At 42.1% G+C, this 22,186-nt stretch overlaps 1 protein-coding gene and 1 long non-coding RNA gene across 5 annotated transcripts in view; both read left to right on the plus strand.

The window, feature by feature from the left end:
* The window catches only part of LOC311098948 (complement factor B-like), a 39,078-nt gene extending 24,326 nt beyond the window's left edge, over nucleotides 1-14,752 (plus strand). For both annotated transcript variants that reach the window (XM_084139505.1, XM_084139506.1), the window contains exons 15-18: nucleotides 10,273-10,373; nucleotides 10,737-10,860; nucleotides 11,084-11,133; nucleotides 11,435-14,752. In XM_084139505.1, coding sequence (XP_083995631.1) covers nucleotides 10,273-10,373; nucleotides 10,737-10,860; nucleotides 11,084-11,133; nucleotides 11,435-11,617 — 458 coding nt within the window. In that variant the 3' untranslated portion in view covers nucleotides 11,618-14,752. The remainder of the gene's footprint in view (nucleotides 1-10,272; nucleotides 10,374-10,736; nucleotides 10,861-11,083; nucleotides 11,134-11,434) is intronic.
* Nucleotides 14,753-16,992: 2,240 nt separating this feature from the next.
* Nucleotides 16,993-20,331, plus strand: LOC311098664. 3 transcript variants are annotated; one of them, XR_014609654.1, is made up of 5 exons: nucleotides 16,993-17,291; nucleotides 17,379-17,502; nucleotides 18,890-18,990; nucleotides 19,354-19,477; nucleotides 19,701-20,331. It is a non-coding gene; the product is annotated as an uncharacterized lncRNA (long non-coding RNA). The 3 variants fall into 3 exon arrangements; XR_014609652.1 differs by having other exon boundaries at nucleotides 16,993-17,502; XR_014609653.1 differs by having other exon boundaries at nucleotides 16,993-17,502; nucleotides 18,927-18,990.
* The last annotated feature ends 1,855 nt before the right edge of the window (nucleotides 20,332-22,186 follow it).

The following is a 22,186-nucleotide window of genomic DNA, read 5'->3' on the forward strand; positions in this document are numbered from 1 at the left end:
TTTAGTAAAAATAAATACATTTTTGTAGGTCAACTTGTTTTTTGGAGTCCAGCTTTCTTCTTTTTAATTGTTTAAAAATAATGTTAGAGGGGACAAAAAGTTATTTTATAGTCACCGTACATCTAGTCTTCCAAATCTTATTGTTCACTATAGATCTTTAGTACGCCTCTTTCCCATAGCCTAACAACCATAATATAATGTTCTGCACGTGTTTCTTTACACACAATTGTTTTTACATAGCTCCTGCTCACCCTCCCTCTCACTTCACATTTCTGTTTACTCACCCTGTTCTTAACCCTTGATTGTTGACCAATGACCAGTCATCAGCATTGGCATGGAAAGGCAGGCTCACATTTCCAGATTAGGGACAGATCTAAATCTACTGGGGGGAGGAGTCGTCAAACTTTTTTTTGTTGCTTTGGGAAGGGTTGTGTGATAGTTTTATTGGGCATGGGAGGGTATTGCATTTTTTCACTGGTTTACGTTCACTCTTTTGCAGGTTTTACTATATAATTTCTTCCATCCTAGCAAAATGTCTCTATCCACCATTCATAGTGACGAAAGTGGTCATGGATGTCAAGGGAAGCCATGCTTCCCCAAAACATTTGGTCTCTGTGTTTCATAATTGTTCTTCAATTTGCAAGACGCAGAATGTATCTCACCTGGAGAAAGCATCCGAGCGAGCAAAACATCGCCCCTCTCTCAGTATGTGTAGCCACTCTATTTGATGCTGTCTGGTCAAAAAGAGTATGACATTGATACCACCCGTAGCATTGAATGCAAGGGAAGCCAGTGAGCATTTGGCCTCCCTTGATAAAAAGTATTGTACAATACATTTTTGTATTGACCTTGTTGTGCAGTGCTCACTTAACTGAAAGGTGGCGCGGTGGTCCTTCTTGTGGGCTCTAGAAAGAGCCCCGAAATCCCGACTTGGAATTCCGAGTTGGAGGACCGTTCAAAATTATTTCCCGTATTTTCCTAGTCTGAGCTAGTTTTATCTGAGTTCCCAGTTGTCTTGAACTCACTGAAGTCTGAGATTTCCCAGTTCCGAGTTTCCAGTTGTTTTGAACGTGCCAGAAGTCATGCTGGATTGACAGCATGGCCAATGTATTCAAACCTTTCTGGCCCATGGCGTTTTTCATGATATCCAATTGGTAGTTACGATCTTGTCTCATCGCTGCAACTCCCCTACGGACTCAGCGAAGGTCAAGAGCCAAGCTGCACTGCTTCTTGACACACTCCTTGCTTAACTCGGAAGCCAGCCGCACCAATGTGTTGGAGGAAACACTGTCAAACTGACAACAGAAGTCAGCTTGTAGGTGCCCGGCCTGCCACAAGGAGTTGCTAGAGCACGATGAGACAAGGACATTCCGGCCGGCCAAACCCTCCCCTAACCCAGACGACGCTGTGCGCCGCCTCATGGGTCTCCCACTCATTGTTGAATTTGCGATATCCAACTTGTTGTATAATGTTTATGTCCAATGGCCGATGAGCACCGATACGTTTTATCTATAATTTCTCTTCATATGACAAGGATTGAAAAGCACTTGCCAGTAGATTGCCGACTTCATGCATGATGATGACTGCTTGTCAATCAAAGCTACGGTAGATGTAATGTAAGTCTATGGCAGCACCCAAGAGGCTTGAATTTTCAAGCTCTACCCGTAGATTTTGCGATGAAGTAGTTTCCCCATGAATGACAGAACACTAAGCCAATCACGACAAACATTACCACCCCTACGCTCCGTATCCGTATTTTCTGCTGGCTGCCCCACCACCACAGAAAGCACTGAGCTAGGCTGAAACACCTGCATTTTGGAGCTGCCTTACTCAAGAAAGCAAAAAAGAGACCATGTTTGTATACGCTTTTATTAACTCAATGATTTATTTATTTTACATTATTTGCTAACTGATATGTGACACGTATTAATGCCAAAATTACATGCAATATATATATATACAGTGGGGAGAACAAGTATTTGATACACTGCCGATTTTGCAGGTTTTCCTACTTACAAAGCATGTAGAGATCTGTAATTTTTATCATAGGTACAATTCAACTGTGAGAGACAGAATCTAAAATAAATATCCAGGAAATCACATTGTATGATTTTTAAGTAATTAATTTGCATTTTATTGCATGACATAAGTATTTGATCACCTACCAACCAGTAAGAATTCCGGCTCTCACAGACCTGTTAATTTTTCTTTAAGAAGCCCTCCTGTTCTCCACTCATTACCTGTATTAACTGCACCTGTTTGAACTTGTTACCTGTATAAAAGACACCTGTCCACACACTCAATCAAACAGACTCCAACCTCTCCACAATGGCCAAGACCAGAGAGCTGTGTAAGGACATCAGGGATAAAATTGTAGACCTGCACAAGGCTGGGATGGGCTACAGGACAATAGGCAAGCAGCTTGGTGAGAAGGCAACAACTGTTGGTGCAATTATTAGAAAATGGAAGAAGTTCAAGATGACGGTCAATCACCCTCGGTCTGGGGCTCCATGCAAGATCTCACCTCGTGGGGCATCAATGATCCTGAGGAAGGTGAGGGATTAGCCCAGAACTACACGGCAGGACCTGGTCAATGACCTGAAGAGAGCTGGGACCACAGTCTCAAAGAAAACCATTAGTAACACACTATGCCGTCATGGATTAAAATCCTGCAGCGCACGCAAGGTCCCCCTGCTCAAGCCAGCGCATGTCCAGGCCCGTCTGAAGTTTGCCAATGACCATCTGGATGATCCAGAGGAGGATTGGGAGAAGGTCACGTGGTCTGATGAGACAAAAATAAAGCTTTTTGGTCTAAACTCCACTCGCCGTGTTTGGAGGAAGAAGAAGGATGAGTACAACCCCAAGAACACCATCCCAACCGTGAAGCATGGAGGTGGAAACATCATTCTTTGGGGATGCTTTTCTGCAAAGGGGACAGGACGACTGCACCGTATTGAGGGGAGGATGGATGGGGCCATGTATCGCGAGATCTTGGCCAACAACCTCCTTCCCTCAGTAAGATCATTGAATATGGGTTGTGGCTGGGTCTTCCAGCATGACAATGACCCGGAACACACAACCAGGGCAACTAAGGAGTGGCTCCGTAAGAAGCATCTCAAGGTCCTGGAGTGGCTTAGCCAGTCTCCAGACCTGAACCCAATAGAACATCTTTGGAGGGAGCTGAAAGTCCTTATTGCCCAGCGACAGCCCCGAAACCTGAAGGATCTGGAGAAGGTCTGTATGGAGGAGTGGGCCAAAATCCCTGCTGAAGTGTGTGCAAACCTGGTCAAGACCTACAGGAAACGTATGATCTCTGTAATTGTAAACAAAGGTTTCTGTACCAAATATTAAGTTCTGCTTTTCTGATGTATCAAATACTTATGTCATGCAATAAAATGCAAATTAATTACTTAAAAATCATACAATGTGATTTTCTGGATTTTTGTTTTTGATTCCGTCTCTCACAGTTGAAGTGTACCTATGATAAAAATTACAGACCTCTACATGCTTTGTAAGTAGGAAAACCTGCAAAATCGGCAGTGTATCAAATACTTGTTCTCCCCACTGTATATATATACAGTGAGGGAAAAAAGTATTTGATCCCCTGCTGATTTTGTACGTTTGCCCACTGACAAAGACATTATCAGTCTATAATTTTAATGGTAGGTTTATTTGAACAGTGAGAGACAGAATAACAACAAACATGTCAACAATGTTATAAATGTATTTGCATTTTAATGAGGGAAATACAGTGGGGAAAAAAAGTATTTAGTCAGCCACCAATTGTGCAAGTTCTCCCACTTAAAAAGATGAGAGAGGCCTGTAATTTTCATCATAGGTACACGTCAACTATGACAGACAAAATGAGAAAAAAAATCCAGAAAATCACATTGTAGGATTTTTTATGAATTTATTTGCAAATTATGGTGAAAAATAAGTATTTGGTCAATAACAAAAGTTTCTCAATACTTTGTTATATACCCTTTGTTGGCAATGACACAGGTCAAATGTTTTCTGTAAGTCTTCACAAGGTTTTCACACACTGTTGCTGGTATTTTGACCCATTCCTCCATGCAGATCTCCTCTAGAGCAGTGATGTTTTGGGGCTGTCGCTGGGCAACACGGACTTTCAACTCCCTCCAAAGATTTTCTATGGGGTTGAGATCTGGAGACTGGCTAGGCCACTCCAGGACCTTGAAATGCTTCTTACGAAGCCACTCCTTCGTTGCCCGGGCGGTGTGTTTGGGATCATTGTCATGCTGAAAGACCCAGCCACGTTTCATCTTCAATGCCCTTGCTGATGGAAGGAGGTTTTCACTCAAAATCTCACGATACATGGCCCCATTCATTCTTTCCTTTACACGGATCAGTCGTCCTGGTCCCTTTGTAGAAAAACAGCCCCAAAGCATGATGTTTCCACCCCTATGCTTCACAGTAGGTATGGTGTTCTTTGGATGCAACTCAGCATTCTTTGTCCTCCAAACACGACGAGTTGATTTTTGACCAAAAAGTTATATTTTGGTTTCATCTGACCATATGACATTCTCCCAATCCTCTTCTGGATCATCCAAATGCACTCTAGCAAACTTCAGACGGGCCTGGACATGTACTGGCTTAAGCAGGGGGACACGTCTGGCACTGCAGGATTTGAGTCCCTGGAGGCGTAGTGTGTTACTGATGGTAGGCTTTGTTACTTTGGTCCCAGCTCTCTGCAGGTCACTCACTAGGTCCCCCCATGTGGTTCTGGGATTTTTGCTCACCGTTCTTGTGATCATTTTGACCCCACGGGGTGAGATCTTGCGTGGAGACCCAGATCGAGGGAGATTATCAGTGGTCTTATATGTCTTCCATTTCCTAATAATTGCTCCCACAGTTGATTTCTTCAAACCAAGCTGCTTACCTATTGCAGATTCAGTCTTCCCAGCCTGGTGCAGTTCTACAATTTTGTTTCTCGTGTCCTTTGACAGCTCTTTGGTCTTGGCCATAGTGGAGTTTGGAGTGACTGTTTGAGGTTGTGGACAGGTGTCTTTTATACTGATAACAAGTTCAAACAGGTGCCATTAATACAGGTAACGAGTGGAGGACAGAGGAGCCTCTTAAAGAAGAAGTTACAGGTCTGTGAGAGCCAGAAATCTTGCTTGTTTGTAGGTGACCAAATACTTATTTTCCACCATAATCTGGATTTCTGGCTCTCCATAATCTGGATTTCTTTTTCTCAATTTGTCTGTCATAGTTGACGTGTACCTATGATGAAAATTACAGGCCTCTCTCATCTTTTTAAGTGGGAGAACTTGCACAATTGGTGGCTGACTAAATACTTTTTTCCCCCAGTGTAAGTATTTGACCCCTCTGCAAAACATGACTTAGTACTTGGTGGCAAAACCCTTGTTGGCAATCACAGAGGTCAGACATTTCATGTAGTTGGCCACCAGGTTTGCACACATCTCAGGAGGGATTTTGTCCCACTCCTCTTTGCAGAACTTCTCCAAGTCATTAAGGTTGAGGCTGACATTTGGCAACTTGAACCTTCAGCTCCCTCCACAGATTTTCTATGGGATTAAGGTCTGGAGACTGGCTAGGCCACTCCAGGACCTTAATGTGCTTCTTCTTGAGCCACTCCTTTGTTGCCTTGGCCGTGTGTTTTGGGTCATTGTCATGCTGGAATACCCATCCACGACCCATTTTCAATGCCCTGGCTGAGGGAAGGAGGTTCTGTCGTAGAAATATTTGACTCGAAAGTAGTCAACTCCAAAATAGCTCTCAAGAAACTGGAGCTTGTGAATAAAAAAATTAGACTTTATTATTGCGTAACAAAGCCGAGCTGCTCCATGGAACACCTGGTTCTCCTTGGCTCAAAGATCTCCTTTTATACAAATACAAGTGCACAATCATGTTTACATAGCATATACAGTTACTCCCCTTAGGGCAAATTATTAACTTATTTTAGTGCCACTCTACCCTTATCTTTCAACGTCCAGATGTCACATGTGGTTTACTCCAAAAGGCCATGGGCGCTTTTCCATATGAGGCCTCTTTCCCTTATCTCATTATATTGGTGGCGTGGCTCAGACACTTTCTTAAAAAATAATATACATACATTCATTAAAGCACGGTTACACACTGCATTGATTATATTCCTTATTTAGGCATGCATCTGGATTATAAAATGTCAATCATGTTTACTATATTTTACCTTTGACATTTCCCAACATTTTGCCTTAATGATACATACAATATTTATATAGTTCTCACCCAAGATTTGACAGTACATGGCCCCGTCCATCGTCCCTTTGATGCAGTGAAGTTGTCCTGTCCCCTTTAGCAGAAAAACACCCCCAAAGCATAATGTTTCCACCTCCATGTTTGACGGTGGGGATGGTGTTCTTGTGGTCATAGGCAGCATTCCTCCTCCTCCAAACACGGCGAGTTGAGTTGATGCCAAAGAGCTCCATTTTGGTCTCATGTGACCACAACACTTTCACCCAGTTCTCCTCTGAATCATTCAGATGTTCATTGGCAAACTTCAGACGGGCCTGTATATGTGCTTTCTTGAGCAGGGGGACCTTGCAGGCGCTGCAGAATTTCAGTCCTTCACTGCGTAGTGTGTTAACAATTGTTTTCTTGGTGACTATGGTCCCAGCTGCCTTGAGATCATTGACAAGATCCTCCCGTGTAGTTCTGGGCTGATTCCTCACCGTTCTCATGATCATTGCAACTCCACAAGGTGAGATCTTGCATGGAGCCCCAGTCCGAGGGAGATTGACAGTTATTTTGTGTTTCTTCCATTTGCGAATAATCGCACCAACTGTTGTCACCTTCTCCCAAGCTGCTTGCCGATGGTCTTGTTGCCCATTCCAGCCTTGTGTAGGTCTGCAATCTTGTCCCTGACATCCTTGGAGAGCTCTTTGGTCTTGGCCATGGTGGAGAGTTTGGAATCTGATTGATTGATTGCTTCTGTGCTTCTGTGTTATTCTCTCTCTCACTGTTCAAATAAACCTACCATTAGAATTATAGACTGATAATGTCTTTGTCAGTGGGCAAACGTACAAAATCAGCAGGGGATCAAATACTTTTTTCCCTCACTGTGTATGTATATATATATACAGTTGAAGTCGGAAATTTACATACACCTTAGCCAAATATATTTCAAATCAGTTTTTCACAATTCCTGACATTTAATCATAGTAAACATTCCCTGTCTTAGGTCAGTTAGGATCACCACTTTATTTTAAGAATGTGAAATGTCAGAATAATAGTAGAGATTGATTTATTTCAGCTTTTATTTATTTCATCACATTCCCAGTGTGTCAGAAGTTTACATACAGTCATGGTCAAACGTTTTGACTATGACACAAATTCTAATTTTCACAAAGTATGCTGCCTCAACTTTGATGATGGCAATGTGCATATACTCCAGAATGTCATGAAGAGTGATCAGATGAATTGCAATTAATTGCAAAGTCCCTCTTTGCCATGAAAATGAACTTAATCCGCAAAAAACATTTCCACTGCATTTCAGCCCTGCCACAAAAGGACCAGCTGCCAACATGTCAGTGATTCTCTCGTTAACACAGGTGAGAGTGTTGACGAGGACAAGGCTGGAGATCACTCTGTCATGTTGATTGAGTTAGAATAACAGACTGGAAACTTTAAAAGGAGGGTGGTGCTTGAAACCATGGTTACCTGCAAGGAAACACGTGCCGTCATTATTGCTTTGCACAAAAAGGGCTTCACAGGCAAGGATATTGCTGCTAGTAAGATTGCACCTAAATCAACCATTTATCGAATCATCAAGAACTTCAAGGAGAGAGGTTCAATTGTTGTGAAGAAGGCGTCAGGGCACCCAAGAAAGTCCAGCAAGCGCCAGGACCGTCTCCTAAAGTTGATTCAGCTGCGGGATCTGGGCACCACCAGTGCAGAGCTTGCTCAGGAATGGCAGCAGGCAGGTGTGAGTGCATCTGCACGCACAGTGAGGCGAAGACTTTTGGAGGATGGCCTGGTGTCAAGAAGGGCAGCAAAGAAGCCACTTCTCTCCAGGAAAAACATCAGTGACAGACTGATATTCTGCAAAAGGTACAGGGATTGGACTGCTGAGGACTGGGGTAAAGTCATTTTCTCTGATGAATCCCCTTTCCGATTGTTTGGGGCATCCGGAAAACACCTTGTGAGACAAGGTGAGACAAGGTGAGCGCTACCATCAGTCCTGTGTCATGCCAACAGTAAAGCATCCTGAGACCATTCATGTGTGGGGTTGCTTCTCAGCCAAGGGAGTGGGCTCACTCACAATTTTGTCTAAGAACACAGCCATGAATAAAGAATGGTACCAACACATCCTCCGAGAGCAACTTCTCCCAACCATCCAAGAACAGTTTGGTGACGACCAATGCCTTTTCCAGCATGATGGAGCACCTTGCCATAAGGCAAAAGTGGCTTGGGGAACAAAACATCGACATTTTGTGTCCATGGCCAGGAAACTCCCCAGACCTTAATCCCATTGAGAACATTTTTTTTTTTTTGTCATTTAGCAGACACTCTTATCCAGAGCGACTTACAGTTAGTGAGTGCATACATTTTTTTTTTTATTGTATTATTATATATATATATTTTATTTTTTTCTCATACTGGCCCCCTGTGGGAAACGAACCCACAACCCTGGCGTTGCAAACGCCATGCTCTACCAACTGAGCTACATCCCTGCCGGCCATTCCCTCCCCTACCCTTGTGGTCAATCCTCAAGAGGTGGGTGGACAAACAAAAACCCACAAATTCTGACAAACTCCAAGGATTGATTATGCAAGAATGGGCTGCCATCAGTCAGGATGTGGCCCAGAAGTTAATTGACAGCATGCCAGGGCGGATTGCAGAGGTCTTGAAAAAGAAGGGTCAACACTGCAAATATTGACTCTTTGCATAAACTTAATGTAATTGTCAATAAAAGCCTTCGACACTTATGGAATGCTTGTAATTATACTTCAGTATACCATAGTAACATCTGACAAAAATATCTCATAACACTGAAATGCACAAGGTCCTCTACTCCGACAATTAATCCACAGATAAAAGGATAAACCAAGTGAGTTTCTAGTTCTCTCCTCCTTCAGGCTTCTTCTTCTTTGGACTTCATATGGCGGTTGGCAACCAACTTTAAGGTGCATTACCACCACCAACTGGACTGGAGTGTGGACCTCCGTTCATCTTTCAATTACCCACGTGGGTATATGCTCCTAAAAACCAATGAAGAGATGGGAGAGGCAGGACTTGCAGGGCGTTTAGTGTCAAATAGAACCGAGTTCTATTTTAGCGCCTGGCCACGCAGACGCGCGCGAGCAGTGTGGGTGCAATGATTGAATAACATGTATGTGTACATTTATTATGCAAAGCTCGCGCTCGCGCACGCAACACGTTCGGTGTGGCCAGCTTTAGAAGAAGACAGAAAGGATCCATCAAACGCATTTGGTGTGTCATCATAGTGGTTTCTGACTCAGGGTTGGACTCGCTCTGGTGGAACAAATTTAAATGTGCAGCTTTTTTTTTTATACACTGAATTTAATGTCATTGAGAAAACAGAAAGGTGGCATAATGTATTTTGTTCCGCAAACATCGTTTCTAAATTTAAAAGTAATCCAAGAAGTAATCATTTACTTTTTCAAAAGTATCTGTAATCTGATGATAATATTTTTGCTGATAACGTAACAGATTACAGGTTTTTTGTAACGAAATTACATGTAACTGATTAGATGTGATCAGTTACTCCCCAACAATGCCTACATGTAACATGTAGCCCAGCCCTGTCTACACATTGCGTTGGGGCAGAACAATCTGCGTTTTATCCATAAATAACATATAATTGTTATTTCGCTTATCAATGACCAAGCAACACTGCACGATTTGATGGACAGCACATCATTGAAATTCGCCAGAGTAGCCTACTGTTCCACCTCTGGGCAACACGTCAATCATCTCGTTTATTATCAACAGACAAAGGTGGTTTATAGTTACAACAGACAGATACGTTTGTACAATATGTCAAAGTTTGTACACCAGACAAAGTCTGATCATTGCCATGGGGTTTAGGAGAACAGGAAATAAGGGGCAGCAGCAGTGGAGGGATCAGCAGCTACGTATAAAATGGTGTGTATAAAGCAGAAGGTACAGTTGTTTAGCTATCGGGAAAAGGTGTGACAGGCAGCCACTCCGTAATCAATATTCAATGTGCGTTTACTGTGGTCATGTAGTATGCTATCTAATGGTAGTTGATCTTTCTTTGCCCAGAGGAATTCTTATTGAATCAGAATTCTGTACCTGCCAGATTCATGTCTGAGTGGAATGGTGATATGTACGAGAAGGATGTTCAAATCAAGTTGAAAGAAAAGGTGAGAATGTTTGTGTGTGTGTGAACCATCTCACCAGCAGATTCAAACAGATGTTTGTAATCATGCTTTGAGCGGGCCATGAGCAGGCTGGAATTCAATTAAACATGCCATAGCAATGTTTATGCAGTGTCTAGGTTTACAAACATTCACCCAAACACACATAGCTACTTTTTATTCCGAAAACTGTAAGCGTCTGCCTGTGAAGATAGTCTACTTGGTAAAAAAAGTTGTAGTAAGTCTTGAAAGTACCTTAAACAATTCCACAATCTGATTCGTCCATGGGCTATTAGAATAAGAGTCATGGCATGAATACCACAATGATGGGTTCTGTGAACTCTGACCGTCTCTGTTCCTTTTTCACAGAGGGAGAGCTGTATTAAGGATGCAGAGGAAGCTGAAGGCATTAAAAACTACACGGAGGCTGTGACTAAGAACTTCCTGTGTACAGGAGGGAGAGAAGACCAAGTTGAGGATGTTGCCTGCAAAGGTTGGTTCAATCAATGTATCAAGGAAATGTATCACTATGGAAACTAAACACAGTATTACAGGAAAATTCTGCATACAGTCATTTTGATATTTTCTAACACATCCTATTGCTGTGTAATATTTATGAATGGTAATTTACATGTATGGTCTCTCACCTGGCAGTGTGCAAACACAGGCAGGCTGTATGACATTGTATTACATGTACAGTATGTGTGCGTTTAAAGGTGACTCTGGTGGCGCCCTGTATCTGAAAAATCTAAAACGTCGGATTCAGGTGAGTGTATATATCCTATACTTCCACATTTAAATACTATGTTTCTTTTATCAGCATGGTGCTGGTTGTATCAAGATAAACAGGAAATCACCCCGGTGACATTCTCCTGAGATTTGCAGAATTAGAAGGTTTCTCTTGAAATGTTGAACCTCTAGATGTTTTAATGCCTTTTTAGTTCATACTCAGTTTGTGATGTACTACTTTTTGTTTGAATGTGTTTATTGGAATTAAACTTGGCCACATTAAAATAACAATTCAGTGTCTGTATATTATTAAAGTAATCAACTTATTTTTGCCTTAGGTGGGTGTGATCAGCTGGGGGGTTAAGGACCTGTGTATGAGTAATAATATCCCAAAGCCTCCTTCAACTGCAACTACTCGAGATTACCACATCAACCTATTCCGAATGCAGAAGTTCCTCAAGGAGCACCTAGGAGAAAAAACATATGAAACTGATTATGAGCCTTTAAAATTTGTTGACTGATAATCATATGTGTAACTTGCATACATACACTACCGGTCAAAAGTTTTAGAACACCTACTCATGCAAGGGTTTTTCTTTATTTTTACTATTTTCTACATGTTATAATAATAGTGAAGACATAACACATATGGAATAGACTATAAAATAACACATATGGAATTATGTAGTAACCAGAAAAGTGTTAAACAAATCAAAATATATTTTATATGTGAGATTCTTCAAATAGCCACCCTTTGCTTTGATGAAAGCTTTGCACACTCTTGGTATTCTCTCAACCAGCTTCATGAGGTAGTCACCTGGAAAGCATTTCAATTAACAGGTGTGCCTTCTTAAAAGTTAATTTGTGGAATTTCTTTCCTTCTTAATGTATTTGAGCCAATCAGTTGTGTTGTGACAAGCTAGGGGTGATATACAGAAGATAGCCCTATTTGGTAAAAGACCAAGTCCATATTATGGCAAGAACAGCTCAAATAAGCTAAGAGAAACGACAGTCCATTACTTTAAGACATGAAGGTCAGTCAATATGGAACATTTCAAGAACTTTGAAAGTTTCTTCAAGTGCAGTCGCAAAAACCATCAAGCGCTATGATGAAACTGGCTCTCATGAGGACCGCCACAGGAATGGAAGACCCAGAGTTACCTCTGCTGCAGAGGTTAAGTTCATTAGAGTTACCAGCCTCAGAAATTGCAGCCCAAATAAATGCTTCACAGAGTTCAAGTAACAGACACATCTCAACATCACTGTTCAGAGGAGACTGTGTGAATCAGGACTTCATGGTCGAATTGCTGCAAAGAAACCACTACTAAAGGACACCAATAATAAGAAGAGACCTGCTTGGGCCAAGAAACACGAGCAATGGACATTAGACTGGTGGAAATGTGTCCTTTGGTCTGGAGTCCAAATTTGAGATTTTTGGTTCCAACCGCTGTGTCTTTGTGAGACGCGGTGTGGGTGAACGGATGATCTCCGCATGTGTATTTCCCACTGTAAAGCATGGAGGAGGAGGTGTTATGGTGTGGGGTTGCTTTGCTGGTGACACGGTCTGTGATTGATTTAGAATTCAAGGCACACTTAACCAGCATGGCTACCACAGCATTCTGTATCGATATGCCATCCCATCTGGTTTGGGCTTAGTGGGACTATCATTTGTTTTTCAACAGGACAATGACCCAACACACCTCCAGGCTGTGTAAGGGCTATTTTACCAAGAAGGAGAGTAATGGAGTGCTGCATCAGATGACCTGGCCTCCACAATCCCCCGACCTCAACCAAATTGAGATGGTTTGGGATGAGTCGGACCGCAGAGTGAAGGAAAAGCAGCCAACAAGTGAGAATTCCAAGAGTGTGCAAAGCTGTCATCAAGGCAAAGGGTGGCTATTTGAAGAATCTCAAATATAAAATATATTTTGATTTGTTTAACACTTTATTGGTTACTACATGATTCCATATGCGTTATTTCATAGTTTTGATGTCTTCACTATTATTCTAAAATGTAGAAAATAGTACAAATAAAGAAAAACCGTTAAATGAGTAGGTGTTCTAAAACTTTTGACCGGTAGTGTACATGCTAGATACAGTAGACCTATATTAACAATTGAAATAGAATGTAGCGTAGCCCATGCAGAAGTTGTGAAAAGTAGTTAATTATTTTCAGTCAATTTGATTTTGTTTGTATGTTTATTGTAGGAATATGAAATGAATGTCTGCAACAGTTTAGATTTTTGCTACAAATCAACAGGATTTGGTTTAGTTCAAATGTATATTTGTTGACAGCTCAGTCAAATATCGAATGAAAATCTGCCGTCTTTGACCTGTTGGGTAGTTGATTATGCATCAAAACACAATGATTGCCTTTGGACTTTACTTTGGTCAAGACCCAAAAGATAGTTTTACGGTAAGGGGCATGTTCTGGTTAATTTTCAACCCAGTCAAGTGTTCCGAGAAATGATTATGGATTTTTCCAGTGGTGTTGACAGATGTGACAATGATGTTATATGTGTCATTGTTAGATTACGGTGGCTTTTGGGCATGGCATTTTGGAATAAATCAAATTAATTGTTAATTTTTCATTTCAATGTATTTGGGTACATCTTCTCATTCTAAATCAGGGATGGGGAATTTGATGGGGGTGGGGGCCACAGATATCCAGAACTCATCATGAGGGGCTGCAGTGGCTCGTGGGTCTGCATAGCTACATCCATACTCCCCCCTTCACCTTGTGAGAAAAACATTTTAGCCGCCTTCCTCATGACAGGGAAGAGAAAATAATTCAGTTTTAAAGTTCATTTTCTGCAATTCTGCACACTTTGCCATGGGGCATTGTATAACTCATTTCATGCAATTCTACTAATTTTGCCATGGGCAGAGAGAAAAATGTGCAGTTTTACAGCTAATTTCCTGCAATTCTACACATTTTGCCATAGGATGGAGGCAAATGTTTGCAGTTTTTAATATGATAACTGATGATCAATGGGCCCCACCCCAGTCGGTAATTCGGCCATGCTTACTACAAGTTTAGATAGCTGGCCGCAAGACTAATTTACCAATAAAAAAAAAATAATGCTGACAAGGGCTAATTGAGTGACTGCTGATGCACAACCACATTTCGAAATTGCACATTGTGTATTCTATTATTATTAAAAAAAATATATTGTGAAATTGGTCAACGGGTCTACAGAAGGGACAGACCGCCAGTTGCCCATCCCTGTTCTACATCAACTAATATGGCAGATTAATGACTTTAAATCATTTCTACCATTATGATAATATTGTGTCACCAGTAGGAGTAGTAACACCAATGATGGTAATACCTATGACAAATTTGAGGTAAACTGAGGATTTTGTTAACTTGGCCCCAGATGCTCAAATTTTATGTGATTTCTCTTCATTTAAATGTAGTAACACCAACAGCACGTTGGATTTACACATCAAATGATCAAAATGTCACGACATGATATGAAAGCATGCAGTTTATTAGGCTACAGATTAAATAAGTTAGGATTAACTTCACACGGTGGTGAATGAAACTGCACGTGGATGAGCTTGATGCTCCTTTCAATAAATGTTGAGGGTTTTATTTGGTGACATGATTGATGCTTGGCTATTGTTTGACAAATAAAAATAATCTTTAAGCACGTTTTTATTTCAGTCTCCTCCATCTCCACTAACCGAAGATAATTGTATGGATTTTTTTCTATGAATAATGTAAAATTAACAGCTGTAGAGAAAGACTCATGTGAAGGCCAAATTACAGAGGATAACCTTTTTTGATATACTCAGAGGACTGTTATTAGCATGTTTTAACCACTCCAACAAAATGGTAGATTATCAGATACTCAACAAGAAGGTCTGATTTCATTATTACTGAAACAGGATCCAAGTGGTAAATATCAAGATCCGGTCCATAAAAAAGATTGGAGGCCCCTTACACTGTTGTGATGCAAAAATTCTAGCAAAATGCATAGCGCATAGAATTAAAAAGGTATTGTCTGTAATTATTAATCCTAATCAGACAGGTTTTTTATATGGACAATACGTTGGAGATAATATAAGACAAGTACTGGAAACAATAGAACATGATGAAAAATCTGGGAAAGCAGGCCTGGTATTCATAGCTGACTTTGAAAAGGCTTTTGATAAAGTACGACCAGAATTTATATACAGTATATATATTTCAATTTTGGAGAATATCTTATAAAATGGGTTAAAGTTATGTATAGTAACTATAGGTGTAAAATATTGAATAATGCCTACTTCTCAGAAATTATTAAACTGTCAAGAGGAGTAAGACATGGTTGTCCACTATCGGCATATCTACAGTGGGGAGAACAAGTATTTGATACACAGCCAATTTTGCAGGTTTTCCTACTTACAAAGCATATAGAGGTCTGTAATTTTTATCATAGGTACACTTCAACTGTGAGAGACGGAATCCAAAACAAAAATCCAGAAAATCACATTGTATGATTTTTAAGTAATTAATTTGCATTTTATTGCATGACATAAGTATTTGATACATCAGAAAAGCATAACTTAATATTTGGTACAGAAACCTTTGTTTGCAATTACAGAGATCATACGTTTCCTGTAGGTCTTGACCAGGTTTGCACACACTGCAGCAGGGATTTTGGCCCACTCCTCCATACCTTCTCCAGATCCTTCAGGTTTCGGGGCTGTCGCTGGGCAATACGGACTTTCAGCTCCCTCCAAAGATGTTCTATTGGGTTCAGGTCTGGAGACTGGCTAGGCCACTCCAGGACCTTGAGATGCTTCTTACAAAGCCACTCCTTAGTTGCCCTGGCTGTGTGTTTCGGGTCGTTGTCATGCTGGAAGAGCCAGCCACGACCCATCTTCAATGCTCTTACTGAGGGAAGGAGGTTGTTGGCCAAGATCTCGCGATACATGGCCCCATACATCCTCCCCTCAATACGGTGCAGTCGTCCTGTCCTCTTTGCAGAAAAGCATCCCCAAAGAATGATGTTTCCACCTCCATGCTTCACGGTTGGGATGGTGTTCTTGGGGTTGTACTCATCCTTCTTCTTCCTCCAAACACGGCGAGTGGAGTTTAGACCAAAAAGCTATATTTTTGTCTCATCAGACCACATGACCTTCTCCCATTCCTCCTCTGGATCATCCAGATGGTCATTGGCAAACATCAGACGGGCCTGCACATACGCTGGCTTGAGCAGGGGGACCTTGCGTGCGCTGCAGGATTTTAATCCATGACGGCGTAGTGTGTTACTAATGGTTTTCTTTGAGACTGTGGTCCCAGCTCTCTTCAGGTCATTGACCAGGTCCTGCCGTGTAGTTCTGGGCTGATCCCTCACCTTCCTCATGATCATTGATGCCCCACGAGGTGAGATCTTGCATGGAGCCCCAGACCGAGGGTGATTGACCGTCATCTTGAACTTCTTCCATTTTCTAATAATTGCGCCAACAGTTGTTGCCTTCTCACCAAGCTGCTTGCCTATTGTCCTGTAGCCCATCCCAGCCTTATGCAGGTCTACAATTTTATCCCTGATGTCCTTACACAGCTCTCTGGTCTTGGCCATTGTGGAGAGGTTGGAGTCTGTTTGATTGAGTGTGTGGACAGGTGTCTTTTATACAGGTAACGAGTTCAAACAGGTGCAGTTAATACAGGTAATGAGTGGAGAACAAGAGGGCTTCTTAAAGAAAAACTAACAGGTCTGTGAGAGCCGGAATTCTTACTGGTTGGTAGGTGATCAAATACAATGTGATTTTCTGGATTGTTGTTTTAGATTCTGTCTCTCACAGTTGAAGTGTACCTATGATAAAAAATTATAGACCTCTACATGCTTTGTAAGTAGGAAAACCTGCAAAATTGGCAGTGTATCAAATACTTGTTCTCCCCACTGTATATAGTGTATAAAATGTTTGTCACACAACACAATGCCACAGATGTCTCAAATTCTGAGGGAGTGTGCAATTGGCATGCTGACTCCAGGAATGTCCACCACAGCTGTTGCCAGATAATTTAATGTTAATTTCTCTACCATAAACCGTCTCCAATGTCATTTTAGAGAATTAGGCAGTACTTCTAACTGGCCTCACAACTGCAGACCACGTGTAACCACACCAGCCCAGGACCTCCACATCCAGCTTCTTCCCTTGCGGGATCGTCTGAGACCAGCCACCCGGAGAGCTGATGAAACTGTGGGCTTGCACAATCGTAGAATTTCTCCACAAACTGTCAGAAATTGTCTCAGGGAAGCTCATCTGCATGCTTGTTGTCCTTACCAGGGTCTTGACATGACTGCAGCTCAGCGTCGTAACTGACTTCGATGGCCACTGGCACGCTGGAGAAGTGTCCTCTTCACAGATGAATCCTGGTGTTCAACTATACCGGGCAGATGGCAGACAGCGTGTAAGTGGAAAATCAAGTTGGAAATTTCAAAGTGGAAATTACAAACTTCAGAAGCCTTTTCAAACCTCAAATATAGTACAAGTTCAAATTAAGATCTGTACAGTATTTCTTACAATCTATTTTGACTGGAATTGTGTTGGCCATTGTTAATAAGTGCAGCATTTATTCCAGTTCAAAATAGATTAGCAAAATACTTTACTCATCAGATTGTGTGGCTTTCCCCTCTTCTTGTAATAATTGCTCAACTAGTTTGTGACCGCAGTTGCGCAATTTTTTTTTTTAGCACATAACTCCCGAAAGAGTTTGTACTTTCTAATGTAATCCGTTAGATACTAGTTACCTGACCAAAATTCTAATGAGTAAATGTTGGATTACCCAAACTAGTAATGTAATCTGATTAATTTCAGTTACTTTTGGATTACTTTCCCCTAGAGGCATTAGAAGAAGACAAAAAGGATCCATCAAACGCATTTGGTGTGTCATCATAATGGTTTCTGACTCGGGGTCGGACTCGCTCAAGTGGAACAAACTTAAACGTGCGCCTTTTTACAATGCTGAATTGAATATCATTGAGAAAACAGAAAGGTGGCATAATGTATTTTTTCCGCAAACATCCTTTCTGAATTTAAAAGTAATCTAAGAATTAATCATCTAGTTCTTCAAAAGTATCTGTAATCTGATTACAATATTTTTGCTGGTAATGTAACAGATTACAGTTATAGGTTTTTTGTAATCAGATTACACGTAATTGATTACATTGATTACTCGTCTCCCGAGTGGCGCAGTGGTCTAAGGCACTGCATCGCAGTGCTAGCTGTGCCACTAGAGATCCTGGTTCGAATCCAGGCTCTGTCGTAGCCGGCCGCGACCGGCAGACCCATGGGGCGGCGCACAATTGGCCCAGCGTCGTCCAGGGTAGGGGAGGGAATGGCCGGCAGGGGATGTAGCTCAGTTGGTAGAGCATGGCGTTTGCAACGCCAGGGTTGTGGGTTCGATAAAATAATGTATGTGCTAACTGTAAGTCGCTCTGGATAAGAGCGTCTGCTAAATGACTAAAATGTAAATGTAAATGTAATGTGATCAGTTACTCCCCAACAATGTTTACATGAAACATGTAGCCCAGCCCTGCCTTGGGGCAGAATAATCTGCGTTTTAACCATAAATAACAACTGTTATTTCGCTTCTCAATGATCATGTAACACCGCACGATTTGATGGACAGCACATAATTGAAAAGTAGCATATGCACAGAAGTATGGTTGTTTAGCTATTGGGAAGAGGCTTCCAGAGAATCTGGACACGCAGCCACTCCGTTATCAATATTCAATGTGCATTTACTGTGGTCATGTAGTATGCTATCTAATGGTAGTTGATCTTTCTTTGCCCAGAGGAATTCCTATTGAATCAGAATTCTGTACTTGCCAGATCCATGTCTGAGTGGAAAGGTGATATGTATGAGAAGGATGTCCAAATCAAGTTGAAATAAAAGGTGAGAATGTTTGTGTGTGTGTGAACCATCTCACCAGCAGATTCAAACAGATGTTTGTAATCATGCTTTGAGCGGGCCATGAGCAGGCTGGAATTCAATTAAACATGCCATAGCAATGTTTATGCAGTGTCTAGGTTTACAAACATTCACCCAAACACACATAGCTACTTTTTATTCAGAAAACTGTAAGCGTCTGCCTGTGAAGATAGTCTACTTGGTAAAAAAAGTAGTAGTAAGTCTTGAAAGTACCTTAAACAATTCCACAATCTGATTCGTCCATGGGCTATTAGAATAAGAGTCATGGCATGAATACCACAATGATGGGTTCTGTGAACTCTGACCGTCTCTGTTCCTTTTTCACAGAGGGAGAGCTGTATTAAGGATGCAGAGGAAGCTGAAGGCATTAAAAACTACACGGAGGCTGTGACTAAGAACTTCCTGTGGACAGGAGGGAGAGAAGACCAAGTTGAGGATGTTGCCTGCAAAGGTTGGTTCAATCAATGTATCAAGGAAATGTATAACTATGGAAACTAAACATAGTATTACAGGAAAATTCTGCATACCGTCATTTAGATATTTTCTAACACATCCTATTGCTGTGTAATATTTATGAATGGTAATTTACATGTATGGTCTCTCACCTGGCAGTGTGCAAACACAGGCAGGCTGTATGACATTGTATTACATGTACAGTATGTGTGCATTTAAAGGTGACACTGGTGGCGCCCTGTATCTGAAAAATCTAAAACGTCGGATTCAGGTGAGTGTATATATCCTATACTTCCACGTTTAAATACTATGTTTCTTTTATCAGCATAGTGCTGGTTGTATCAAGATAAACAGGAAATCGCCCCGGTGACATTCTCCTGAGATTTGCAGGATTATAAATTATTTTTAGTTCATTCTTCTACTACTACTGTTATATTGAATGTGTTTTTGCAAGTTAAACTTGACCACTGCAACAACAAAAAAGAATCACTGTCTATATTATTAAAGCAATCATCTTATTTTTGCTTTCGATGGGTGTGATCAGCTGGGGGGTTAAGGACCTGTGTACGAGTAGTATTCGGCAGCCCCCTTCAACTGCAGCATCTCGAGATTACCACATTAACCTTTTCCGAATACAGACATTCATCAAGGAGCATCTGGGAGAAGAATACATTAAATCGACTTTGAGCCTTTAAAATTTGTTGACTGATAATTTTAGGTGTAACCTCCATACAGTGGGGGGGAAAAGTATTTAGTCAGCCACCAATTGTGCAAGTTCTCCCACTTAAAAGGAAGAATACTGTACCTAGTTATCTAGCTGAATAAACTAAGTTAGTCTATTCCTAGAAAACATTGAACCGCTGTAGTTTACAACAATTATAGTTTCTGAGGTGGAAGTTGGGAGAGTTATATTTGGGTGTTGTGGTGAGGGAGGCCCCGCTCTCTCCTTTCCCAGATGTTTAGTTCATTTCATTCCGATATCCTTTGCATTATTGTAGCCATTTTCTGCAGCCTGTCAACTATGCCTCTGCCTATCCCTGTTCTCTCCTCTCCGCACAGGCTATACAAACGCCTCACACCGCTTGGCTGCTGCCTCTCTAACCTGGTGGTCCCTGCACGCACCACCCACGTGGAGTTCCAGGTCTCAGGCAGCCTCTGGAACTGCCGTTCTGCTGCCAACAAGGCAGAGTTCATCTCAGCCTATGCTACCCTCCAGTCCCTCGACTTCTTGGCGCTGACGGAAACATGGATTACCACTGAAAACACTGCTACTCCTACTGCTCTCTCCTCATCTGACCATGTGTTCTCGCATACCCCGAGAGCATCTGGTCAGCGGGGTGGTGGCACAGGAATCCTCATCTCTCCCAAATGGACATTCTCTATTTTTCCCCTGACCCATCTGTCTATCTCCTCATTTGAATTCCATGCTGTCACAGTCACTAGCCCATTTAAGCTTAATATCCTTGTCATCTATCGCCCTCCAGGTTCCCTTGGAGAGTTCATCAATGAGCTTGACGCCTTGATAAGTTCCTTTCCTGAGGATGGCTTACCCCTCACAGTTCTTTGGGACTTCAACCTCCCTACGTCTACCTTTGACTCATTTCTCTCTGCCTCCTTCTTTCCACTCCTCTCCTCTTTTGACCTCACCCTCTCACCATCCCCCCCTACTCACAAGGCAGGCAATACGCTTGACCTCATCTTTACTAGATGCTGTTCTTCTAATCTCACTGCAACTCCCCTCCATGTCTCCGACCACTACTTTGTATCCTTTTCTCTCTCGCTCTCCTCCAACACTACTCACTCTGCCCCTACTCAGATGGTAATGCGCCGTCGCAACCTTCGCTCTCTCTCTCCCGCTACTCTCTCCTCTTCCATCCTATCATCTCTTCCCTCTGCTCAATCCTTCTCCCTCCAATCTCCTGATTCTGCCTCCTCAACCCTCCTCTCCTCCCTTTCTGCATCCTTTGACTCTCTATGTCCCCTATCCTCCCGGCCGGCTCGGTCCTCCCCTCCAGCTCCGTGGCTTGATGACTCATTGCGAGCTCACAGAACAGGGCTCCGGGCAGCCGAGCGGAAATGGAGGAAAACTAGACTCCCTGCGGAACTGCCATCTTTTCACTCCCTCTTCTCTACATTTTCTTCATCTGTTTCTGCCGCTAAGGCCACTTTCTACCACTCTAAATTCCAAGCATCTGCCTCTAACCCCAGGAAGCTCTTTGCCACCTTCTCCTCCCTGCTGAATCCTCCCCCCCCCCCCTCTCTGTGGATGACTTCGTCAACCATTTTGAAAAGAAGGTTGACGACATCCGATCCTCGTTTGTTAAGTCAAATGACACTGCTGGTCCTGCTCACACTGCCCTACCCTATGCTTTGACTTCTTTCTCCCCTCTCTCTCCAGATAAAATCTTGCGACTTGTGACGGCCGGCCGCCCAACAACCTGCCCGCTTGACCCTATCCCCTCCTCTCTTCTCCAGACCATCTCCGGTGACCTTCTCCCTTACCTCACCTCGCTGATCAACTCATCCTTGGGCTATGTCCCTTCCGTCTTCAAGAGAGCGAGAGTTGCACCCCTTCTCAAAAAACCAACACTCTGATGTCAACAACTACAAACCAGTATCCCTTCTTTCTTTTCTCTCCAAAACTATTGAGCGTGCCGTCTTTAGCCAACTCTCTTGCTATCTCTCTCAGAATGACCTTCTTGAACCA

This window comes from Coregonus lavaretus, assembly GCF_964263955.1.
Source record: "Coregonus lavaretus genome assembly, chromosome: 23".
NCBI classification, from domain to species: domain Eukaryota; kingdom Metazoa; phylum Chordata; class Actinopteri; order Salmoniformes; family Salmonidae; genus Coregonus; species Coregonus lavaretus.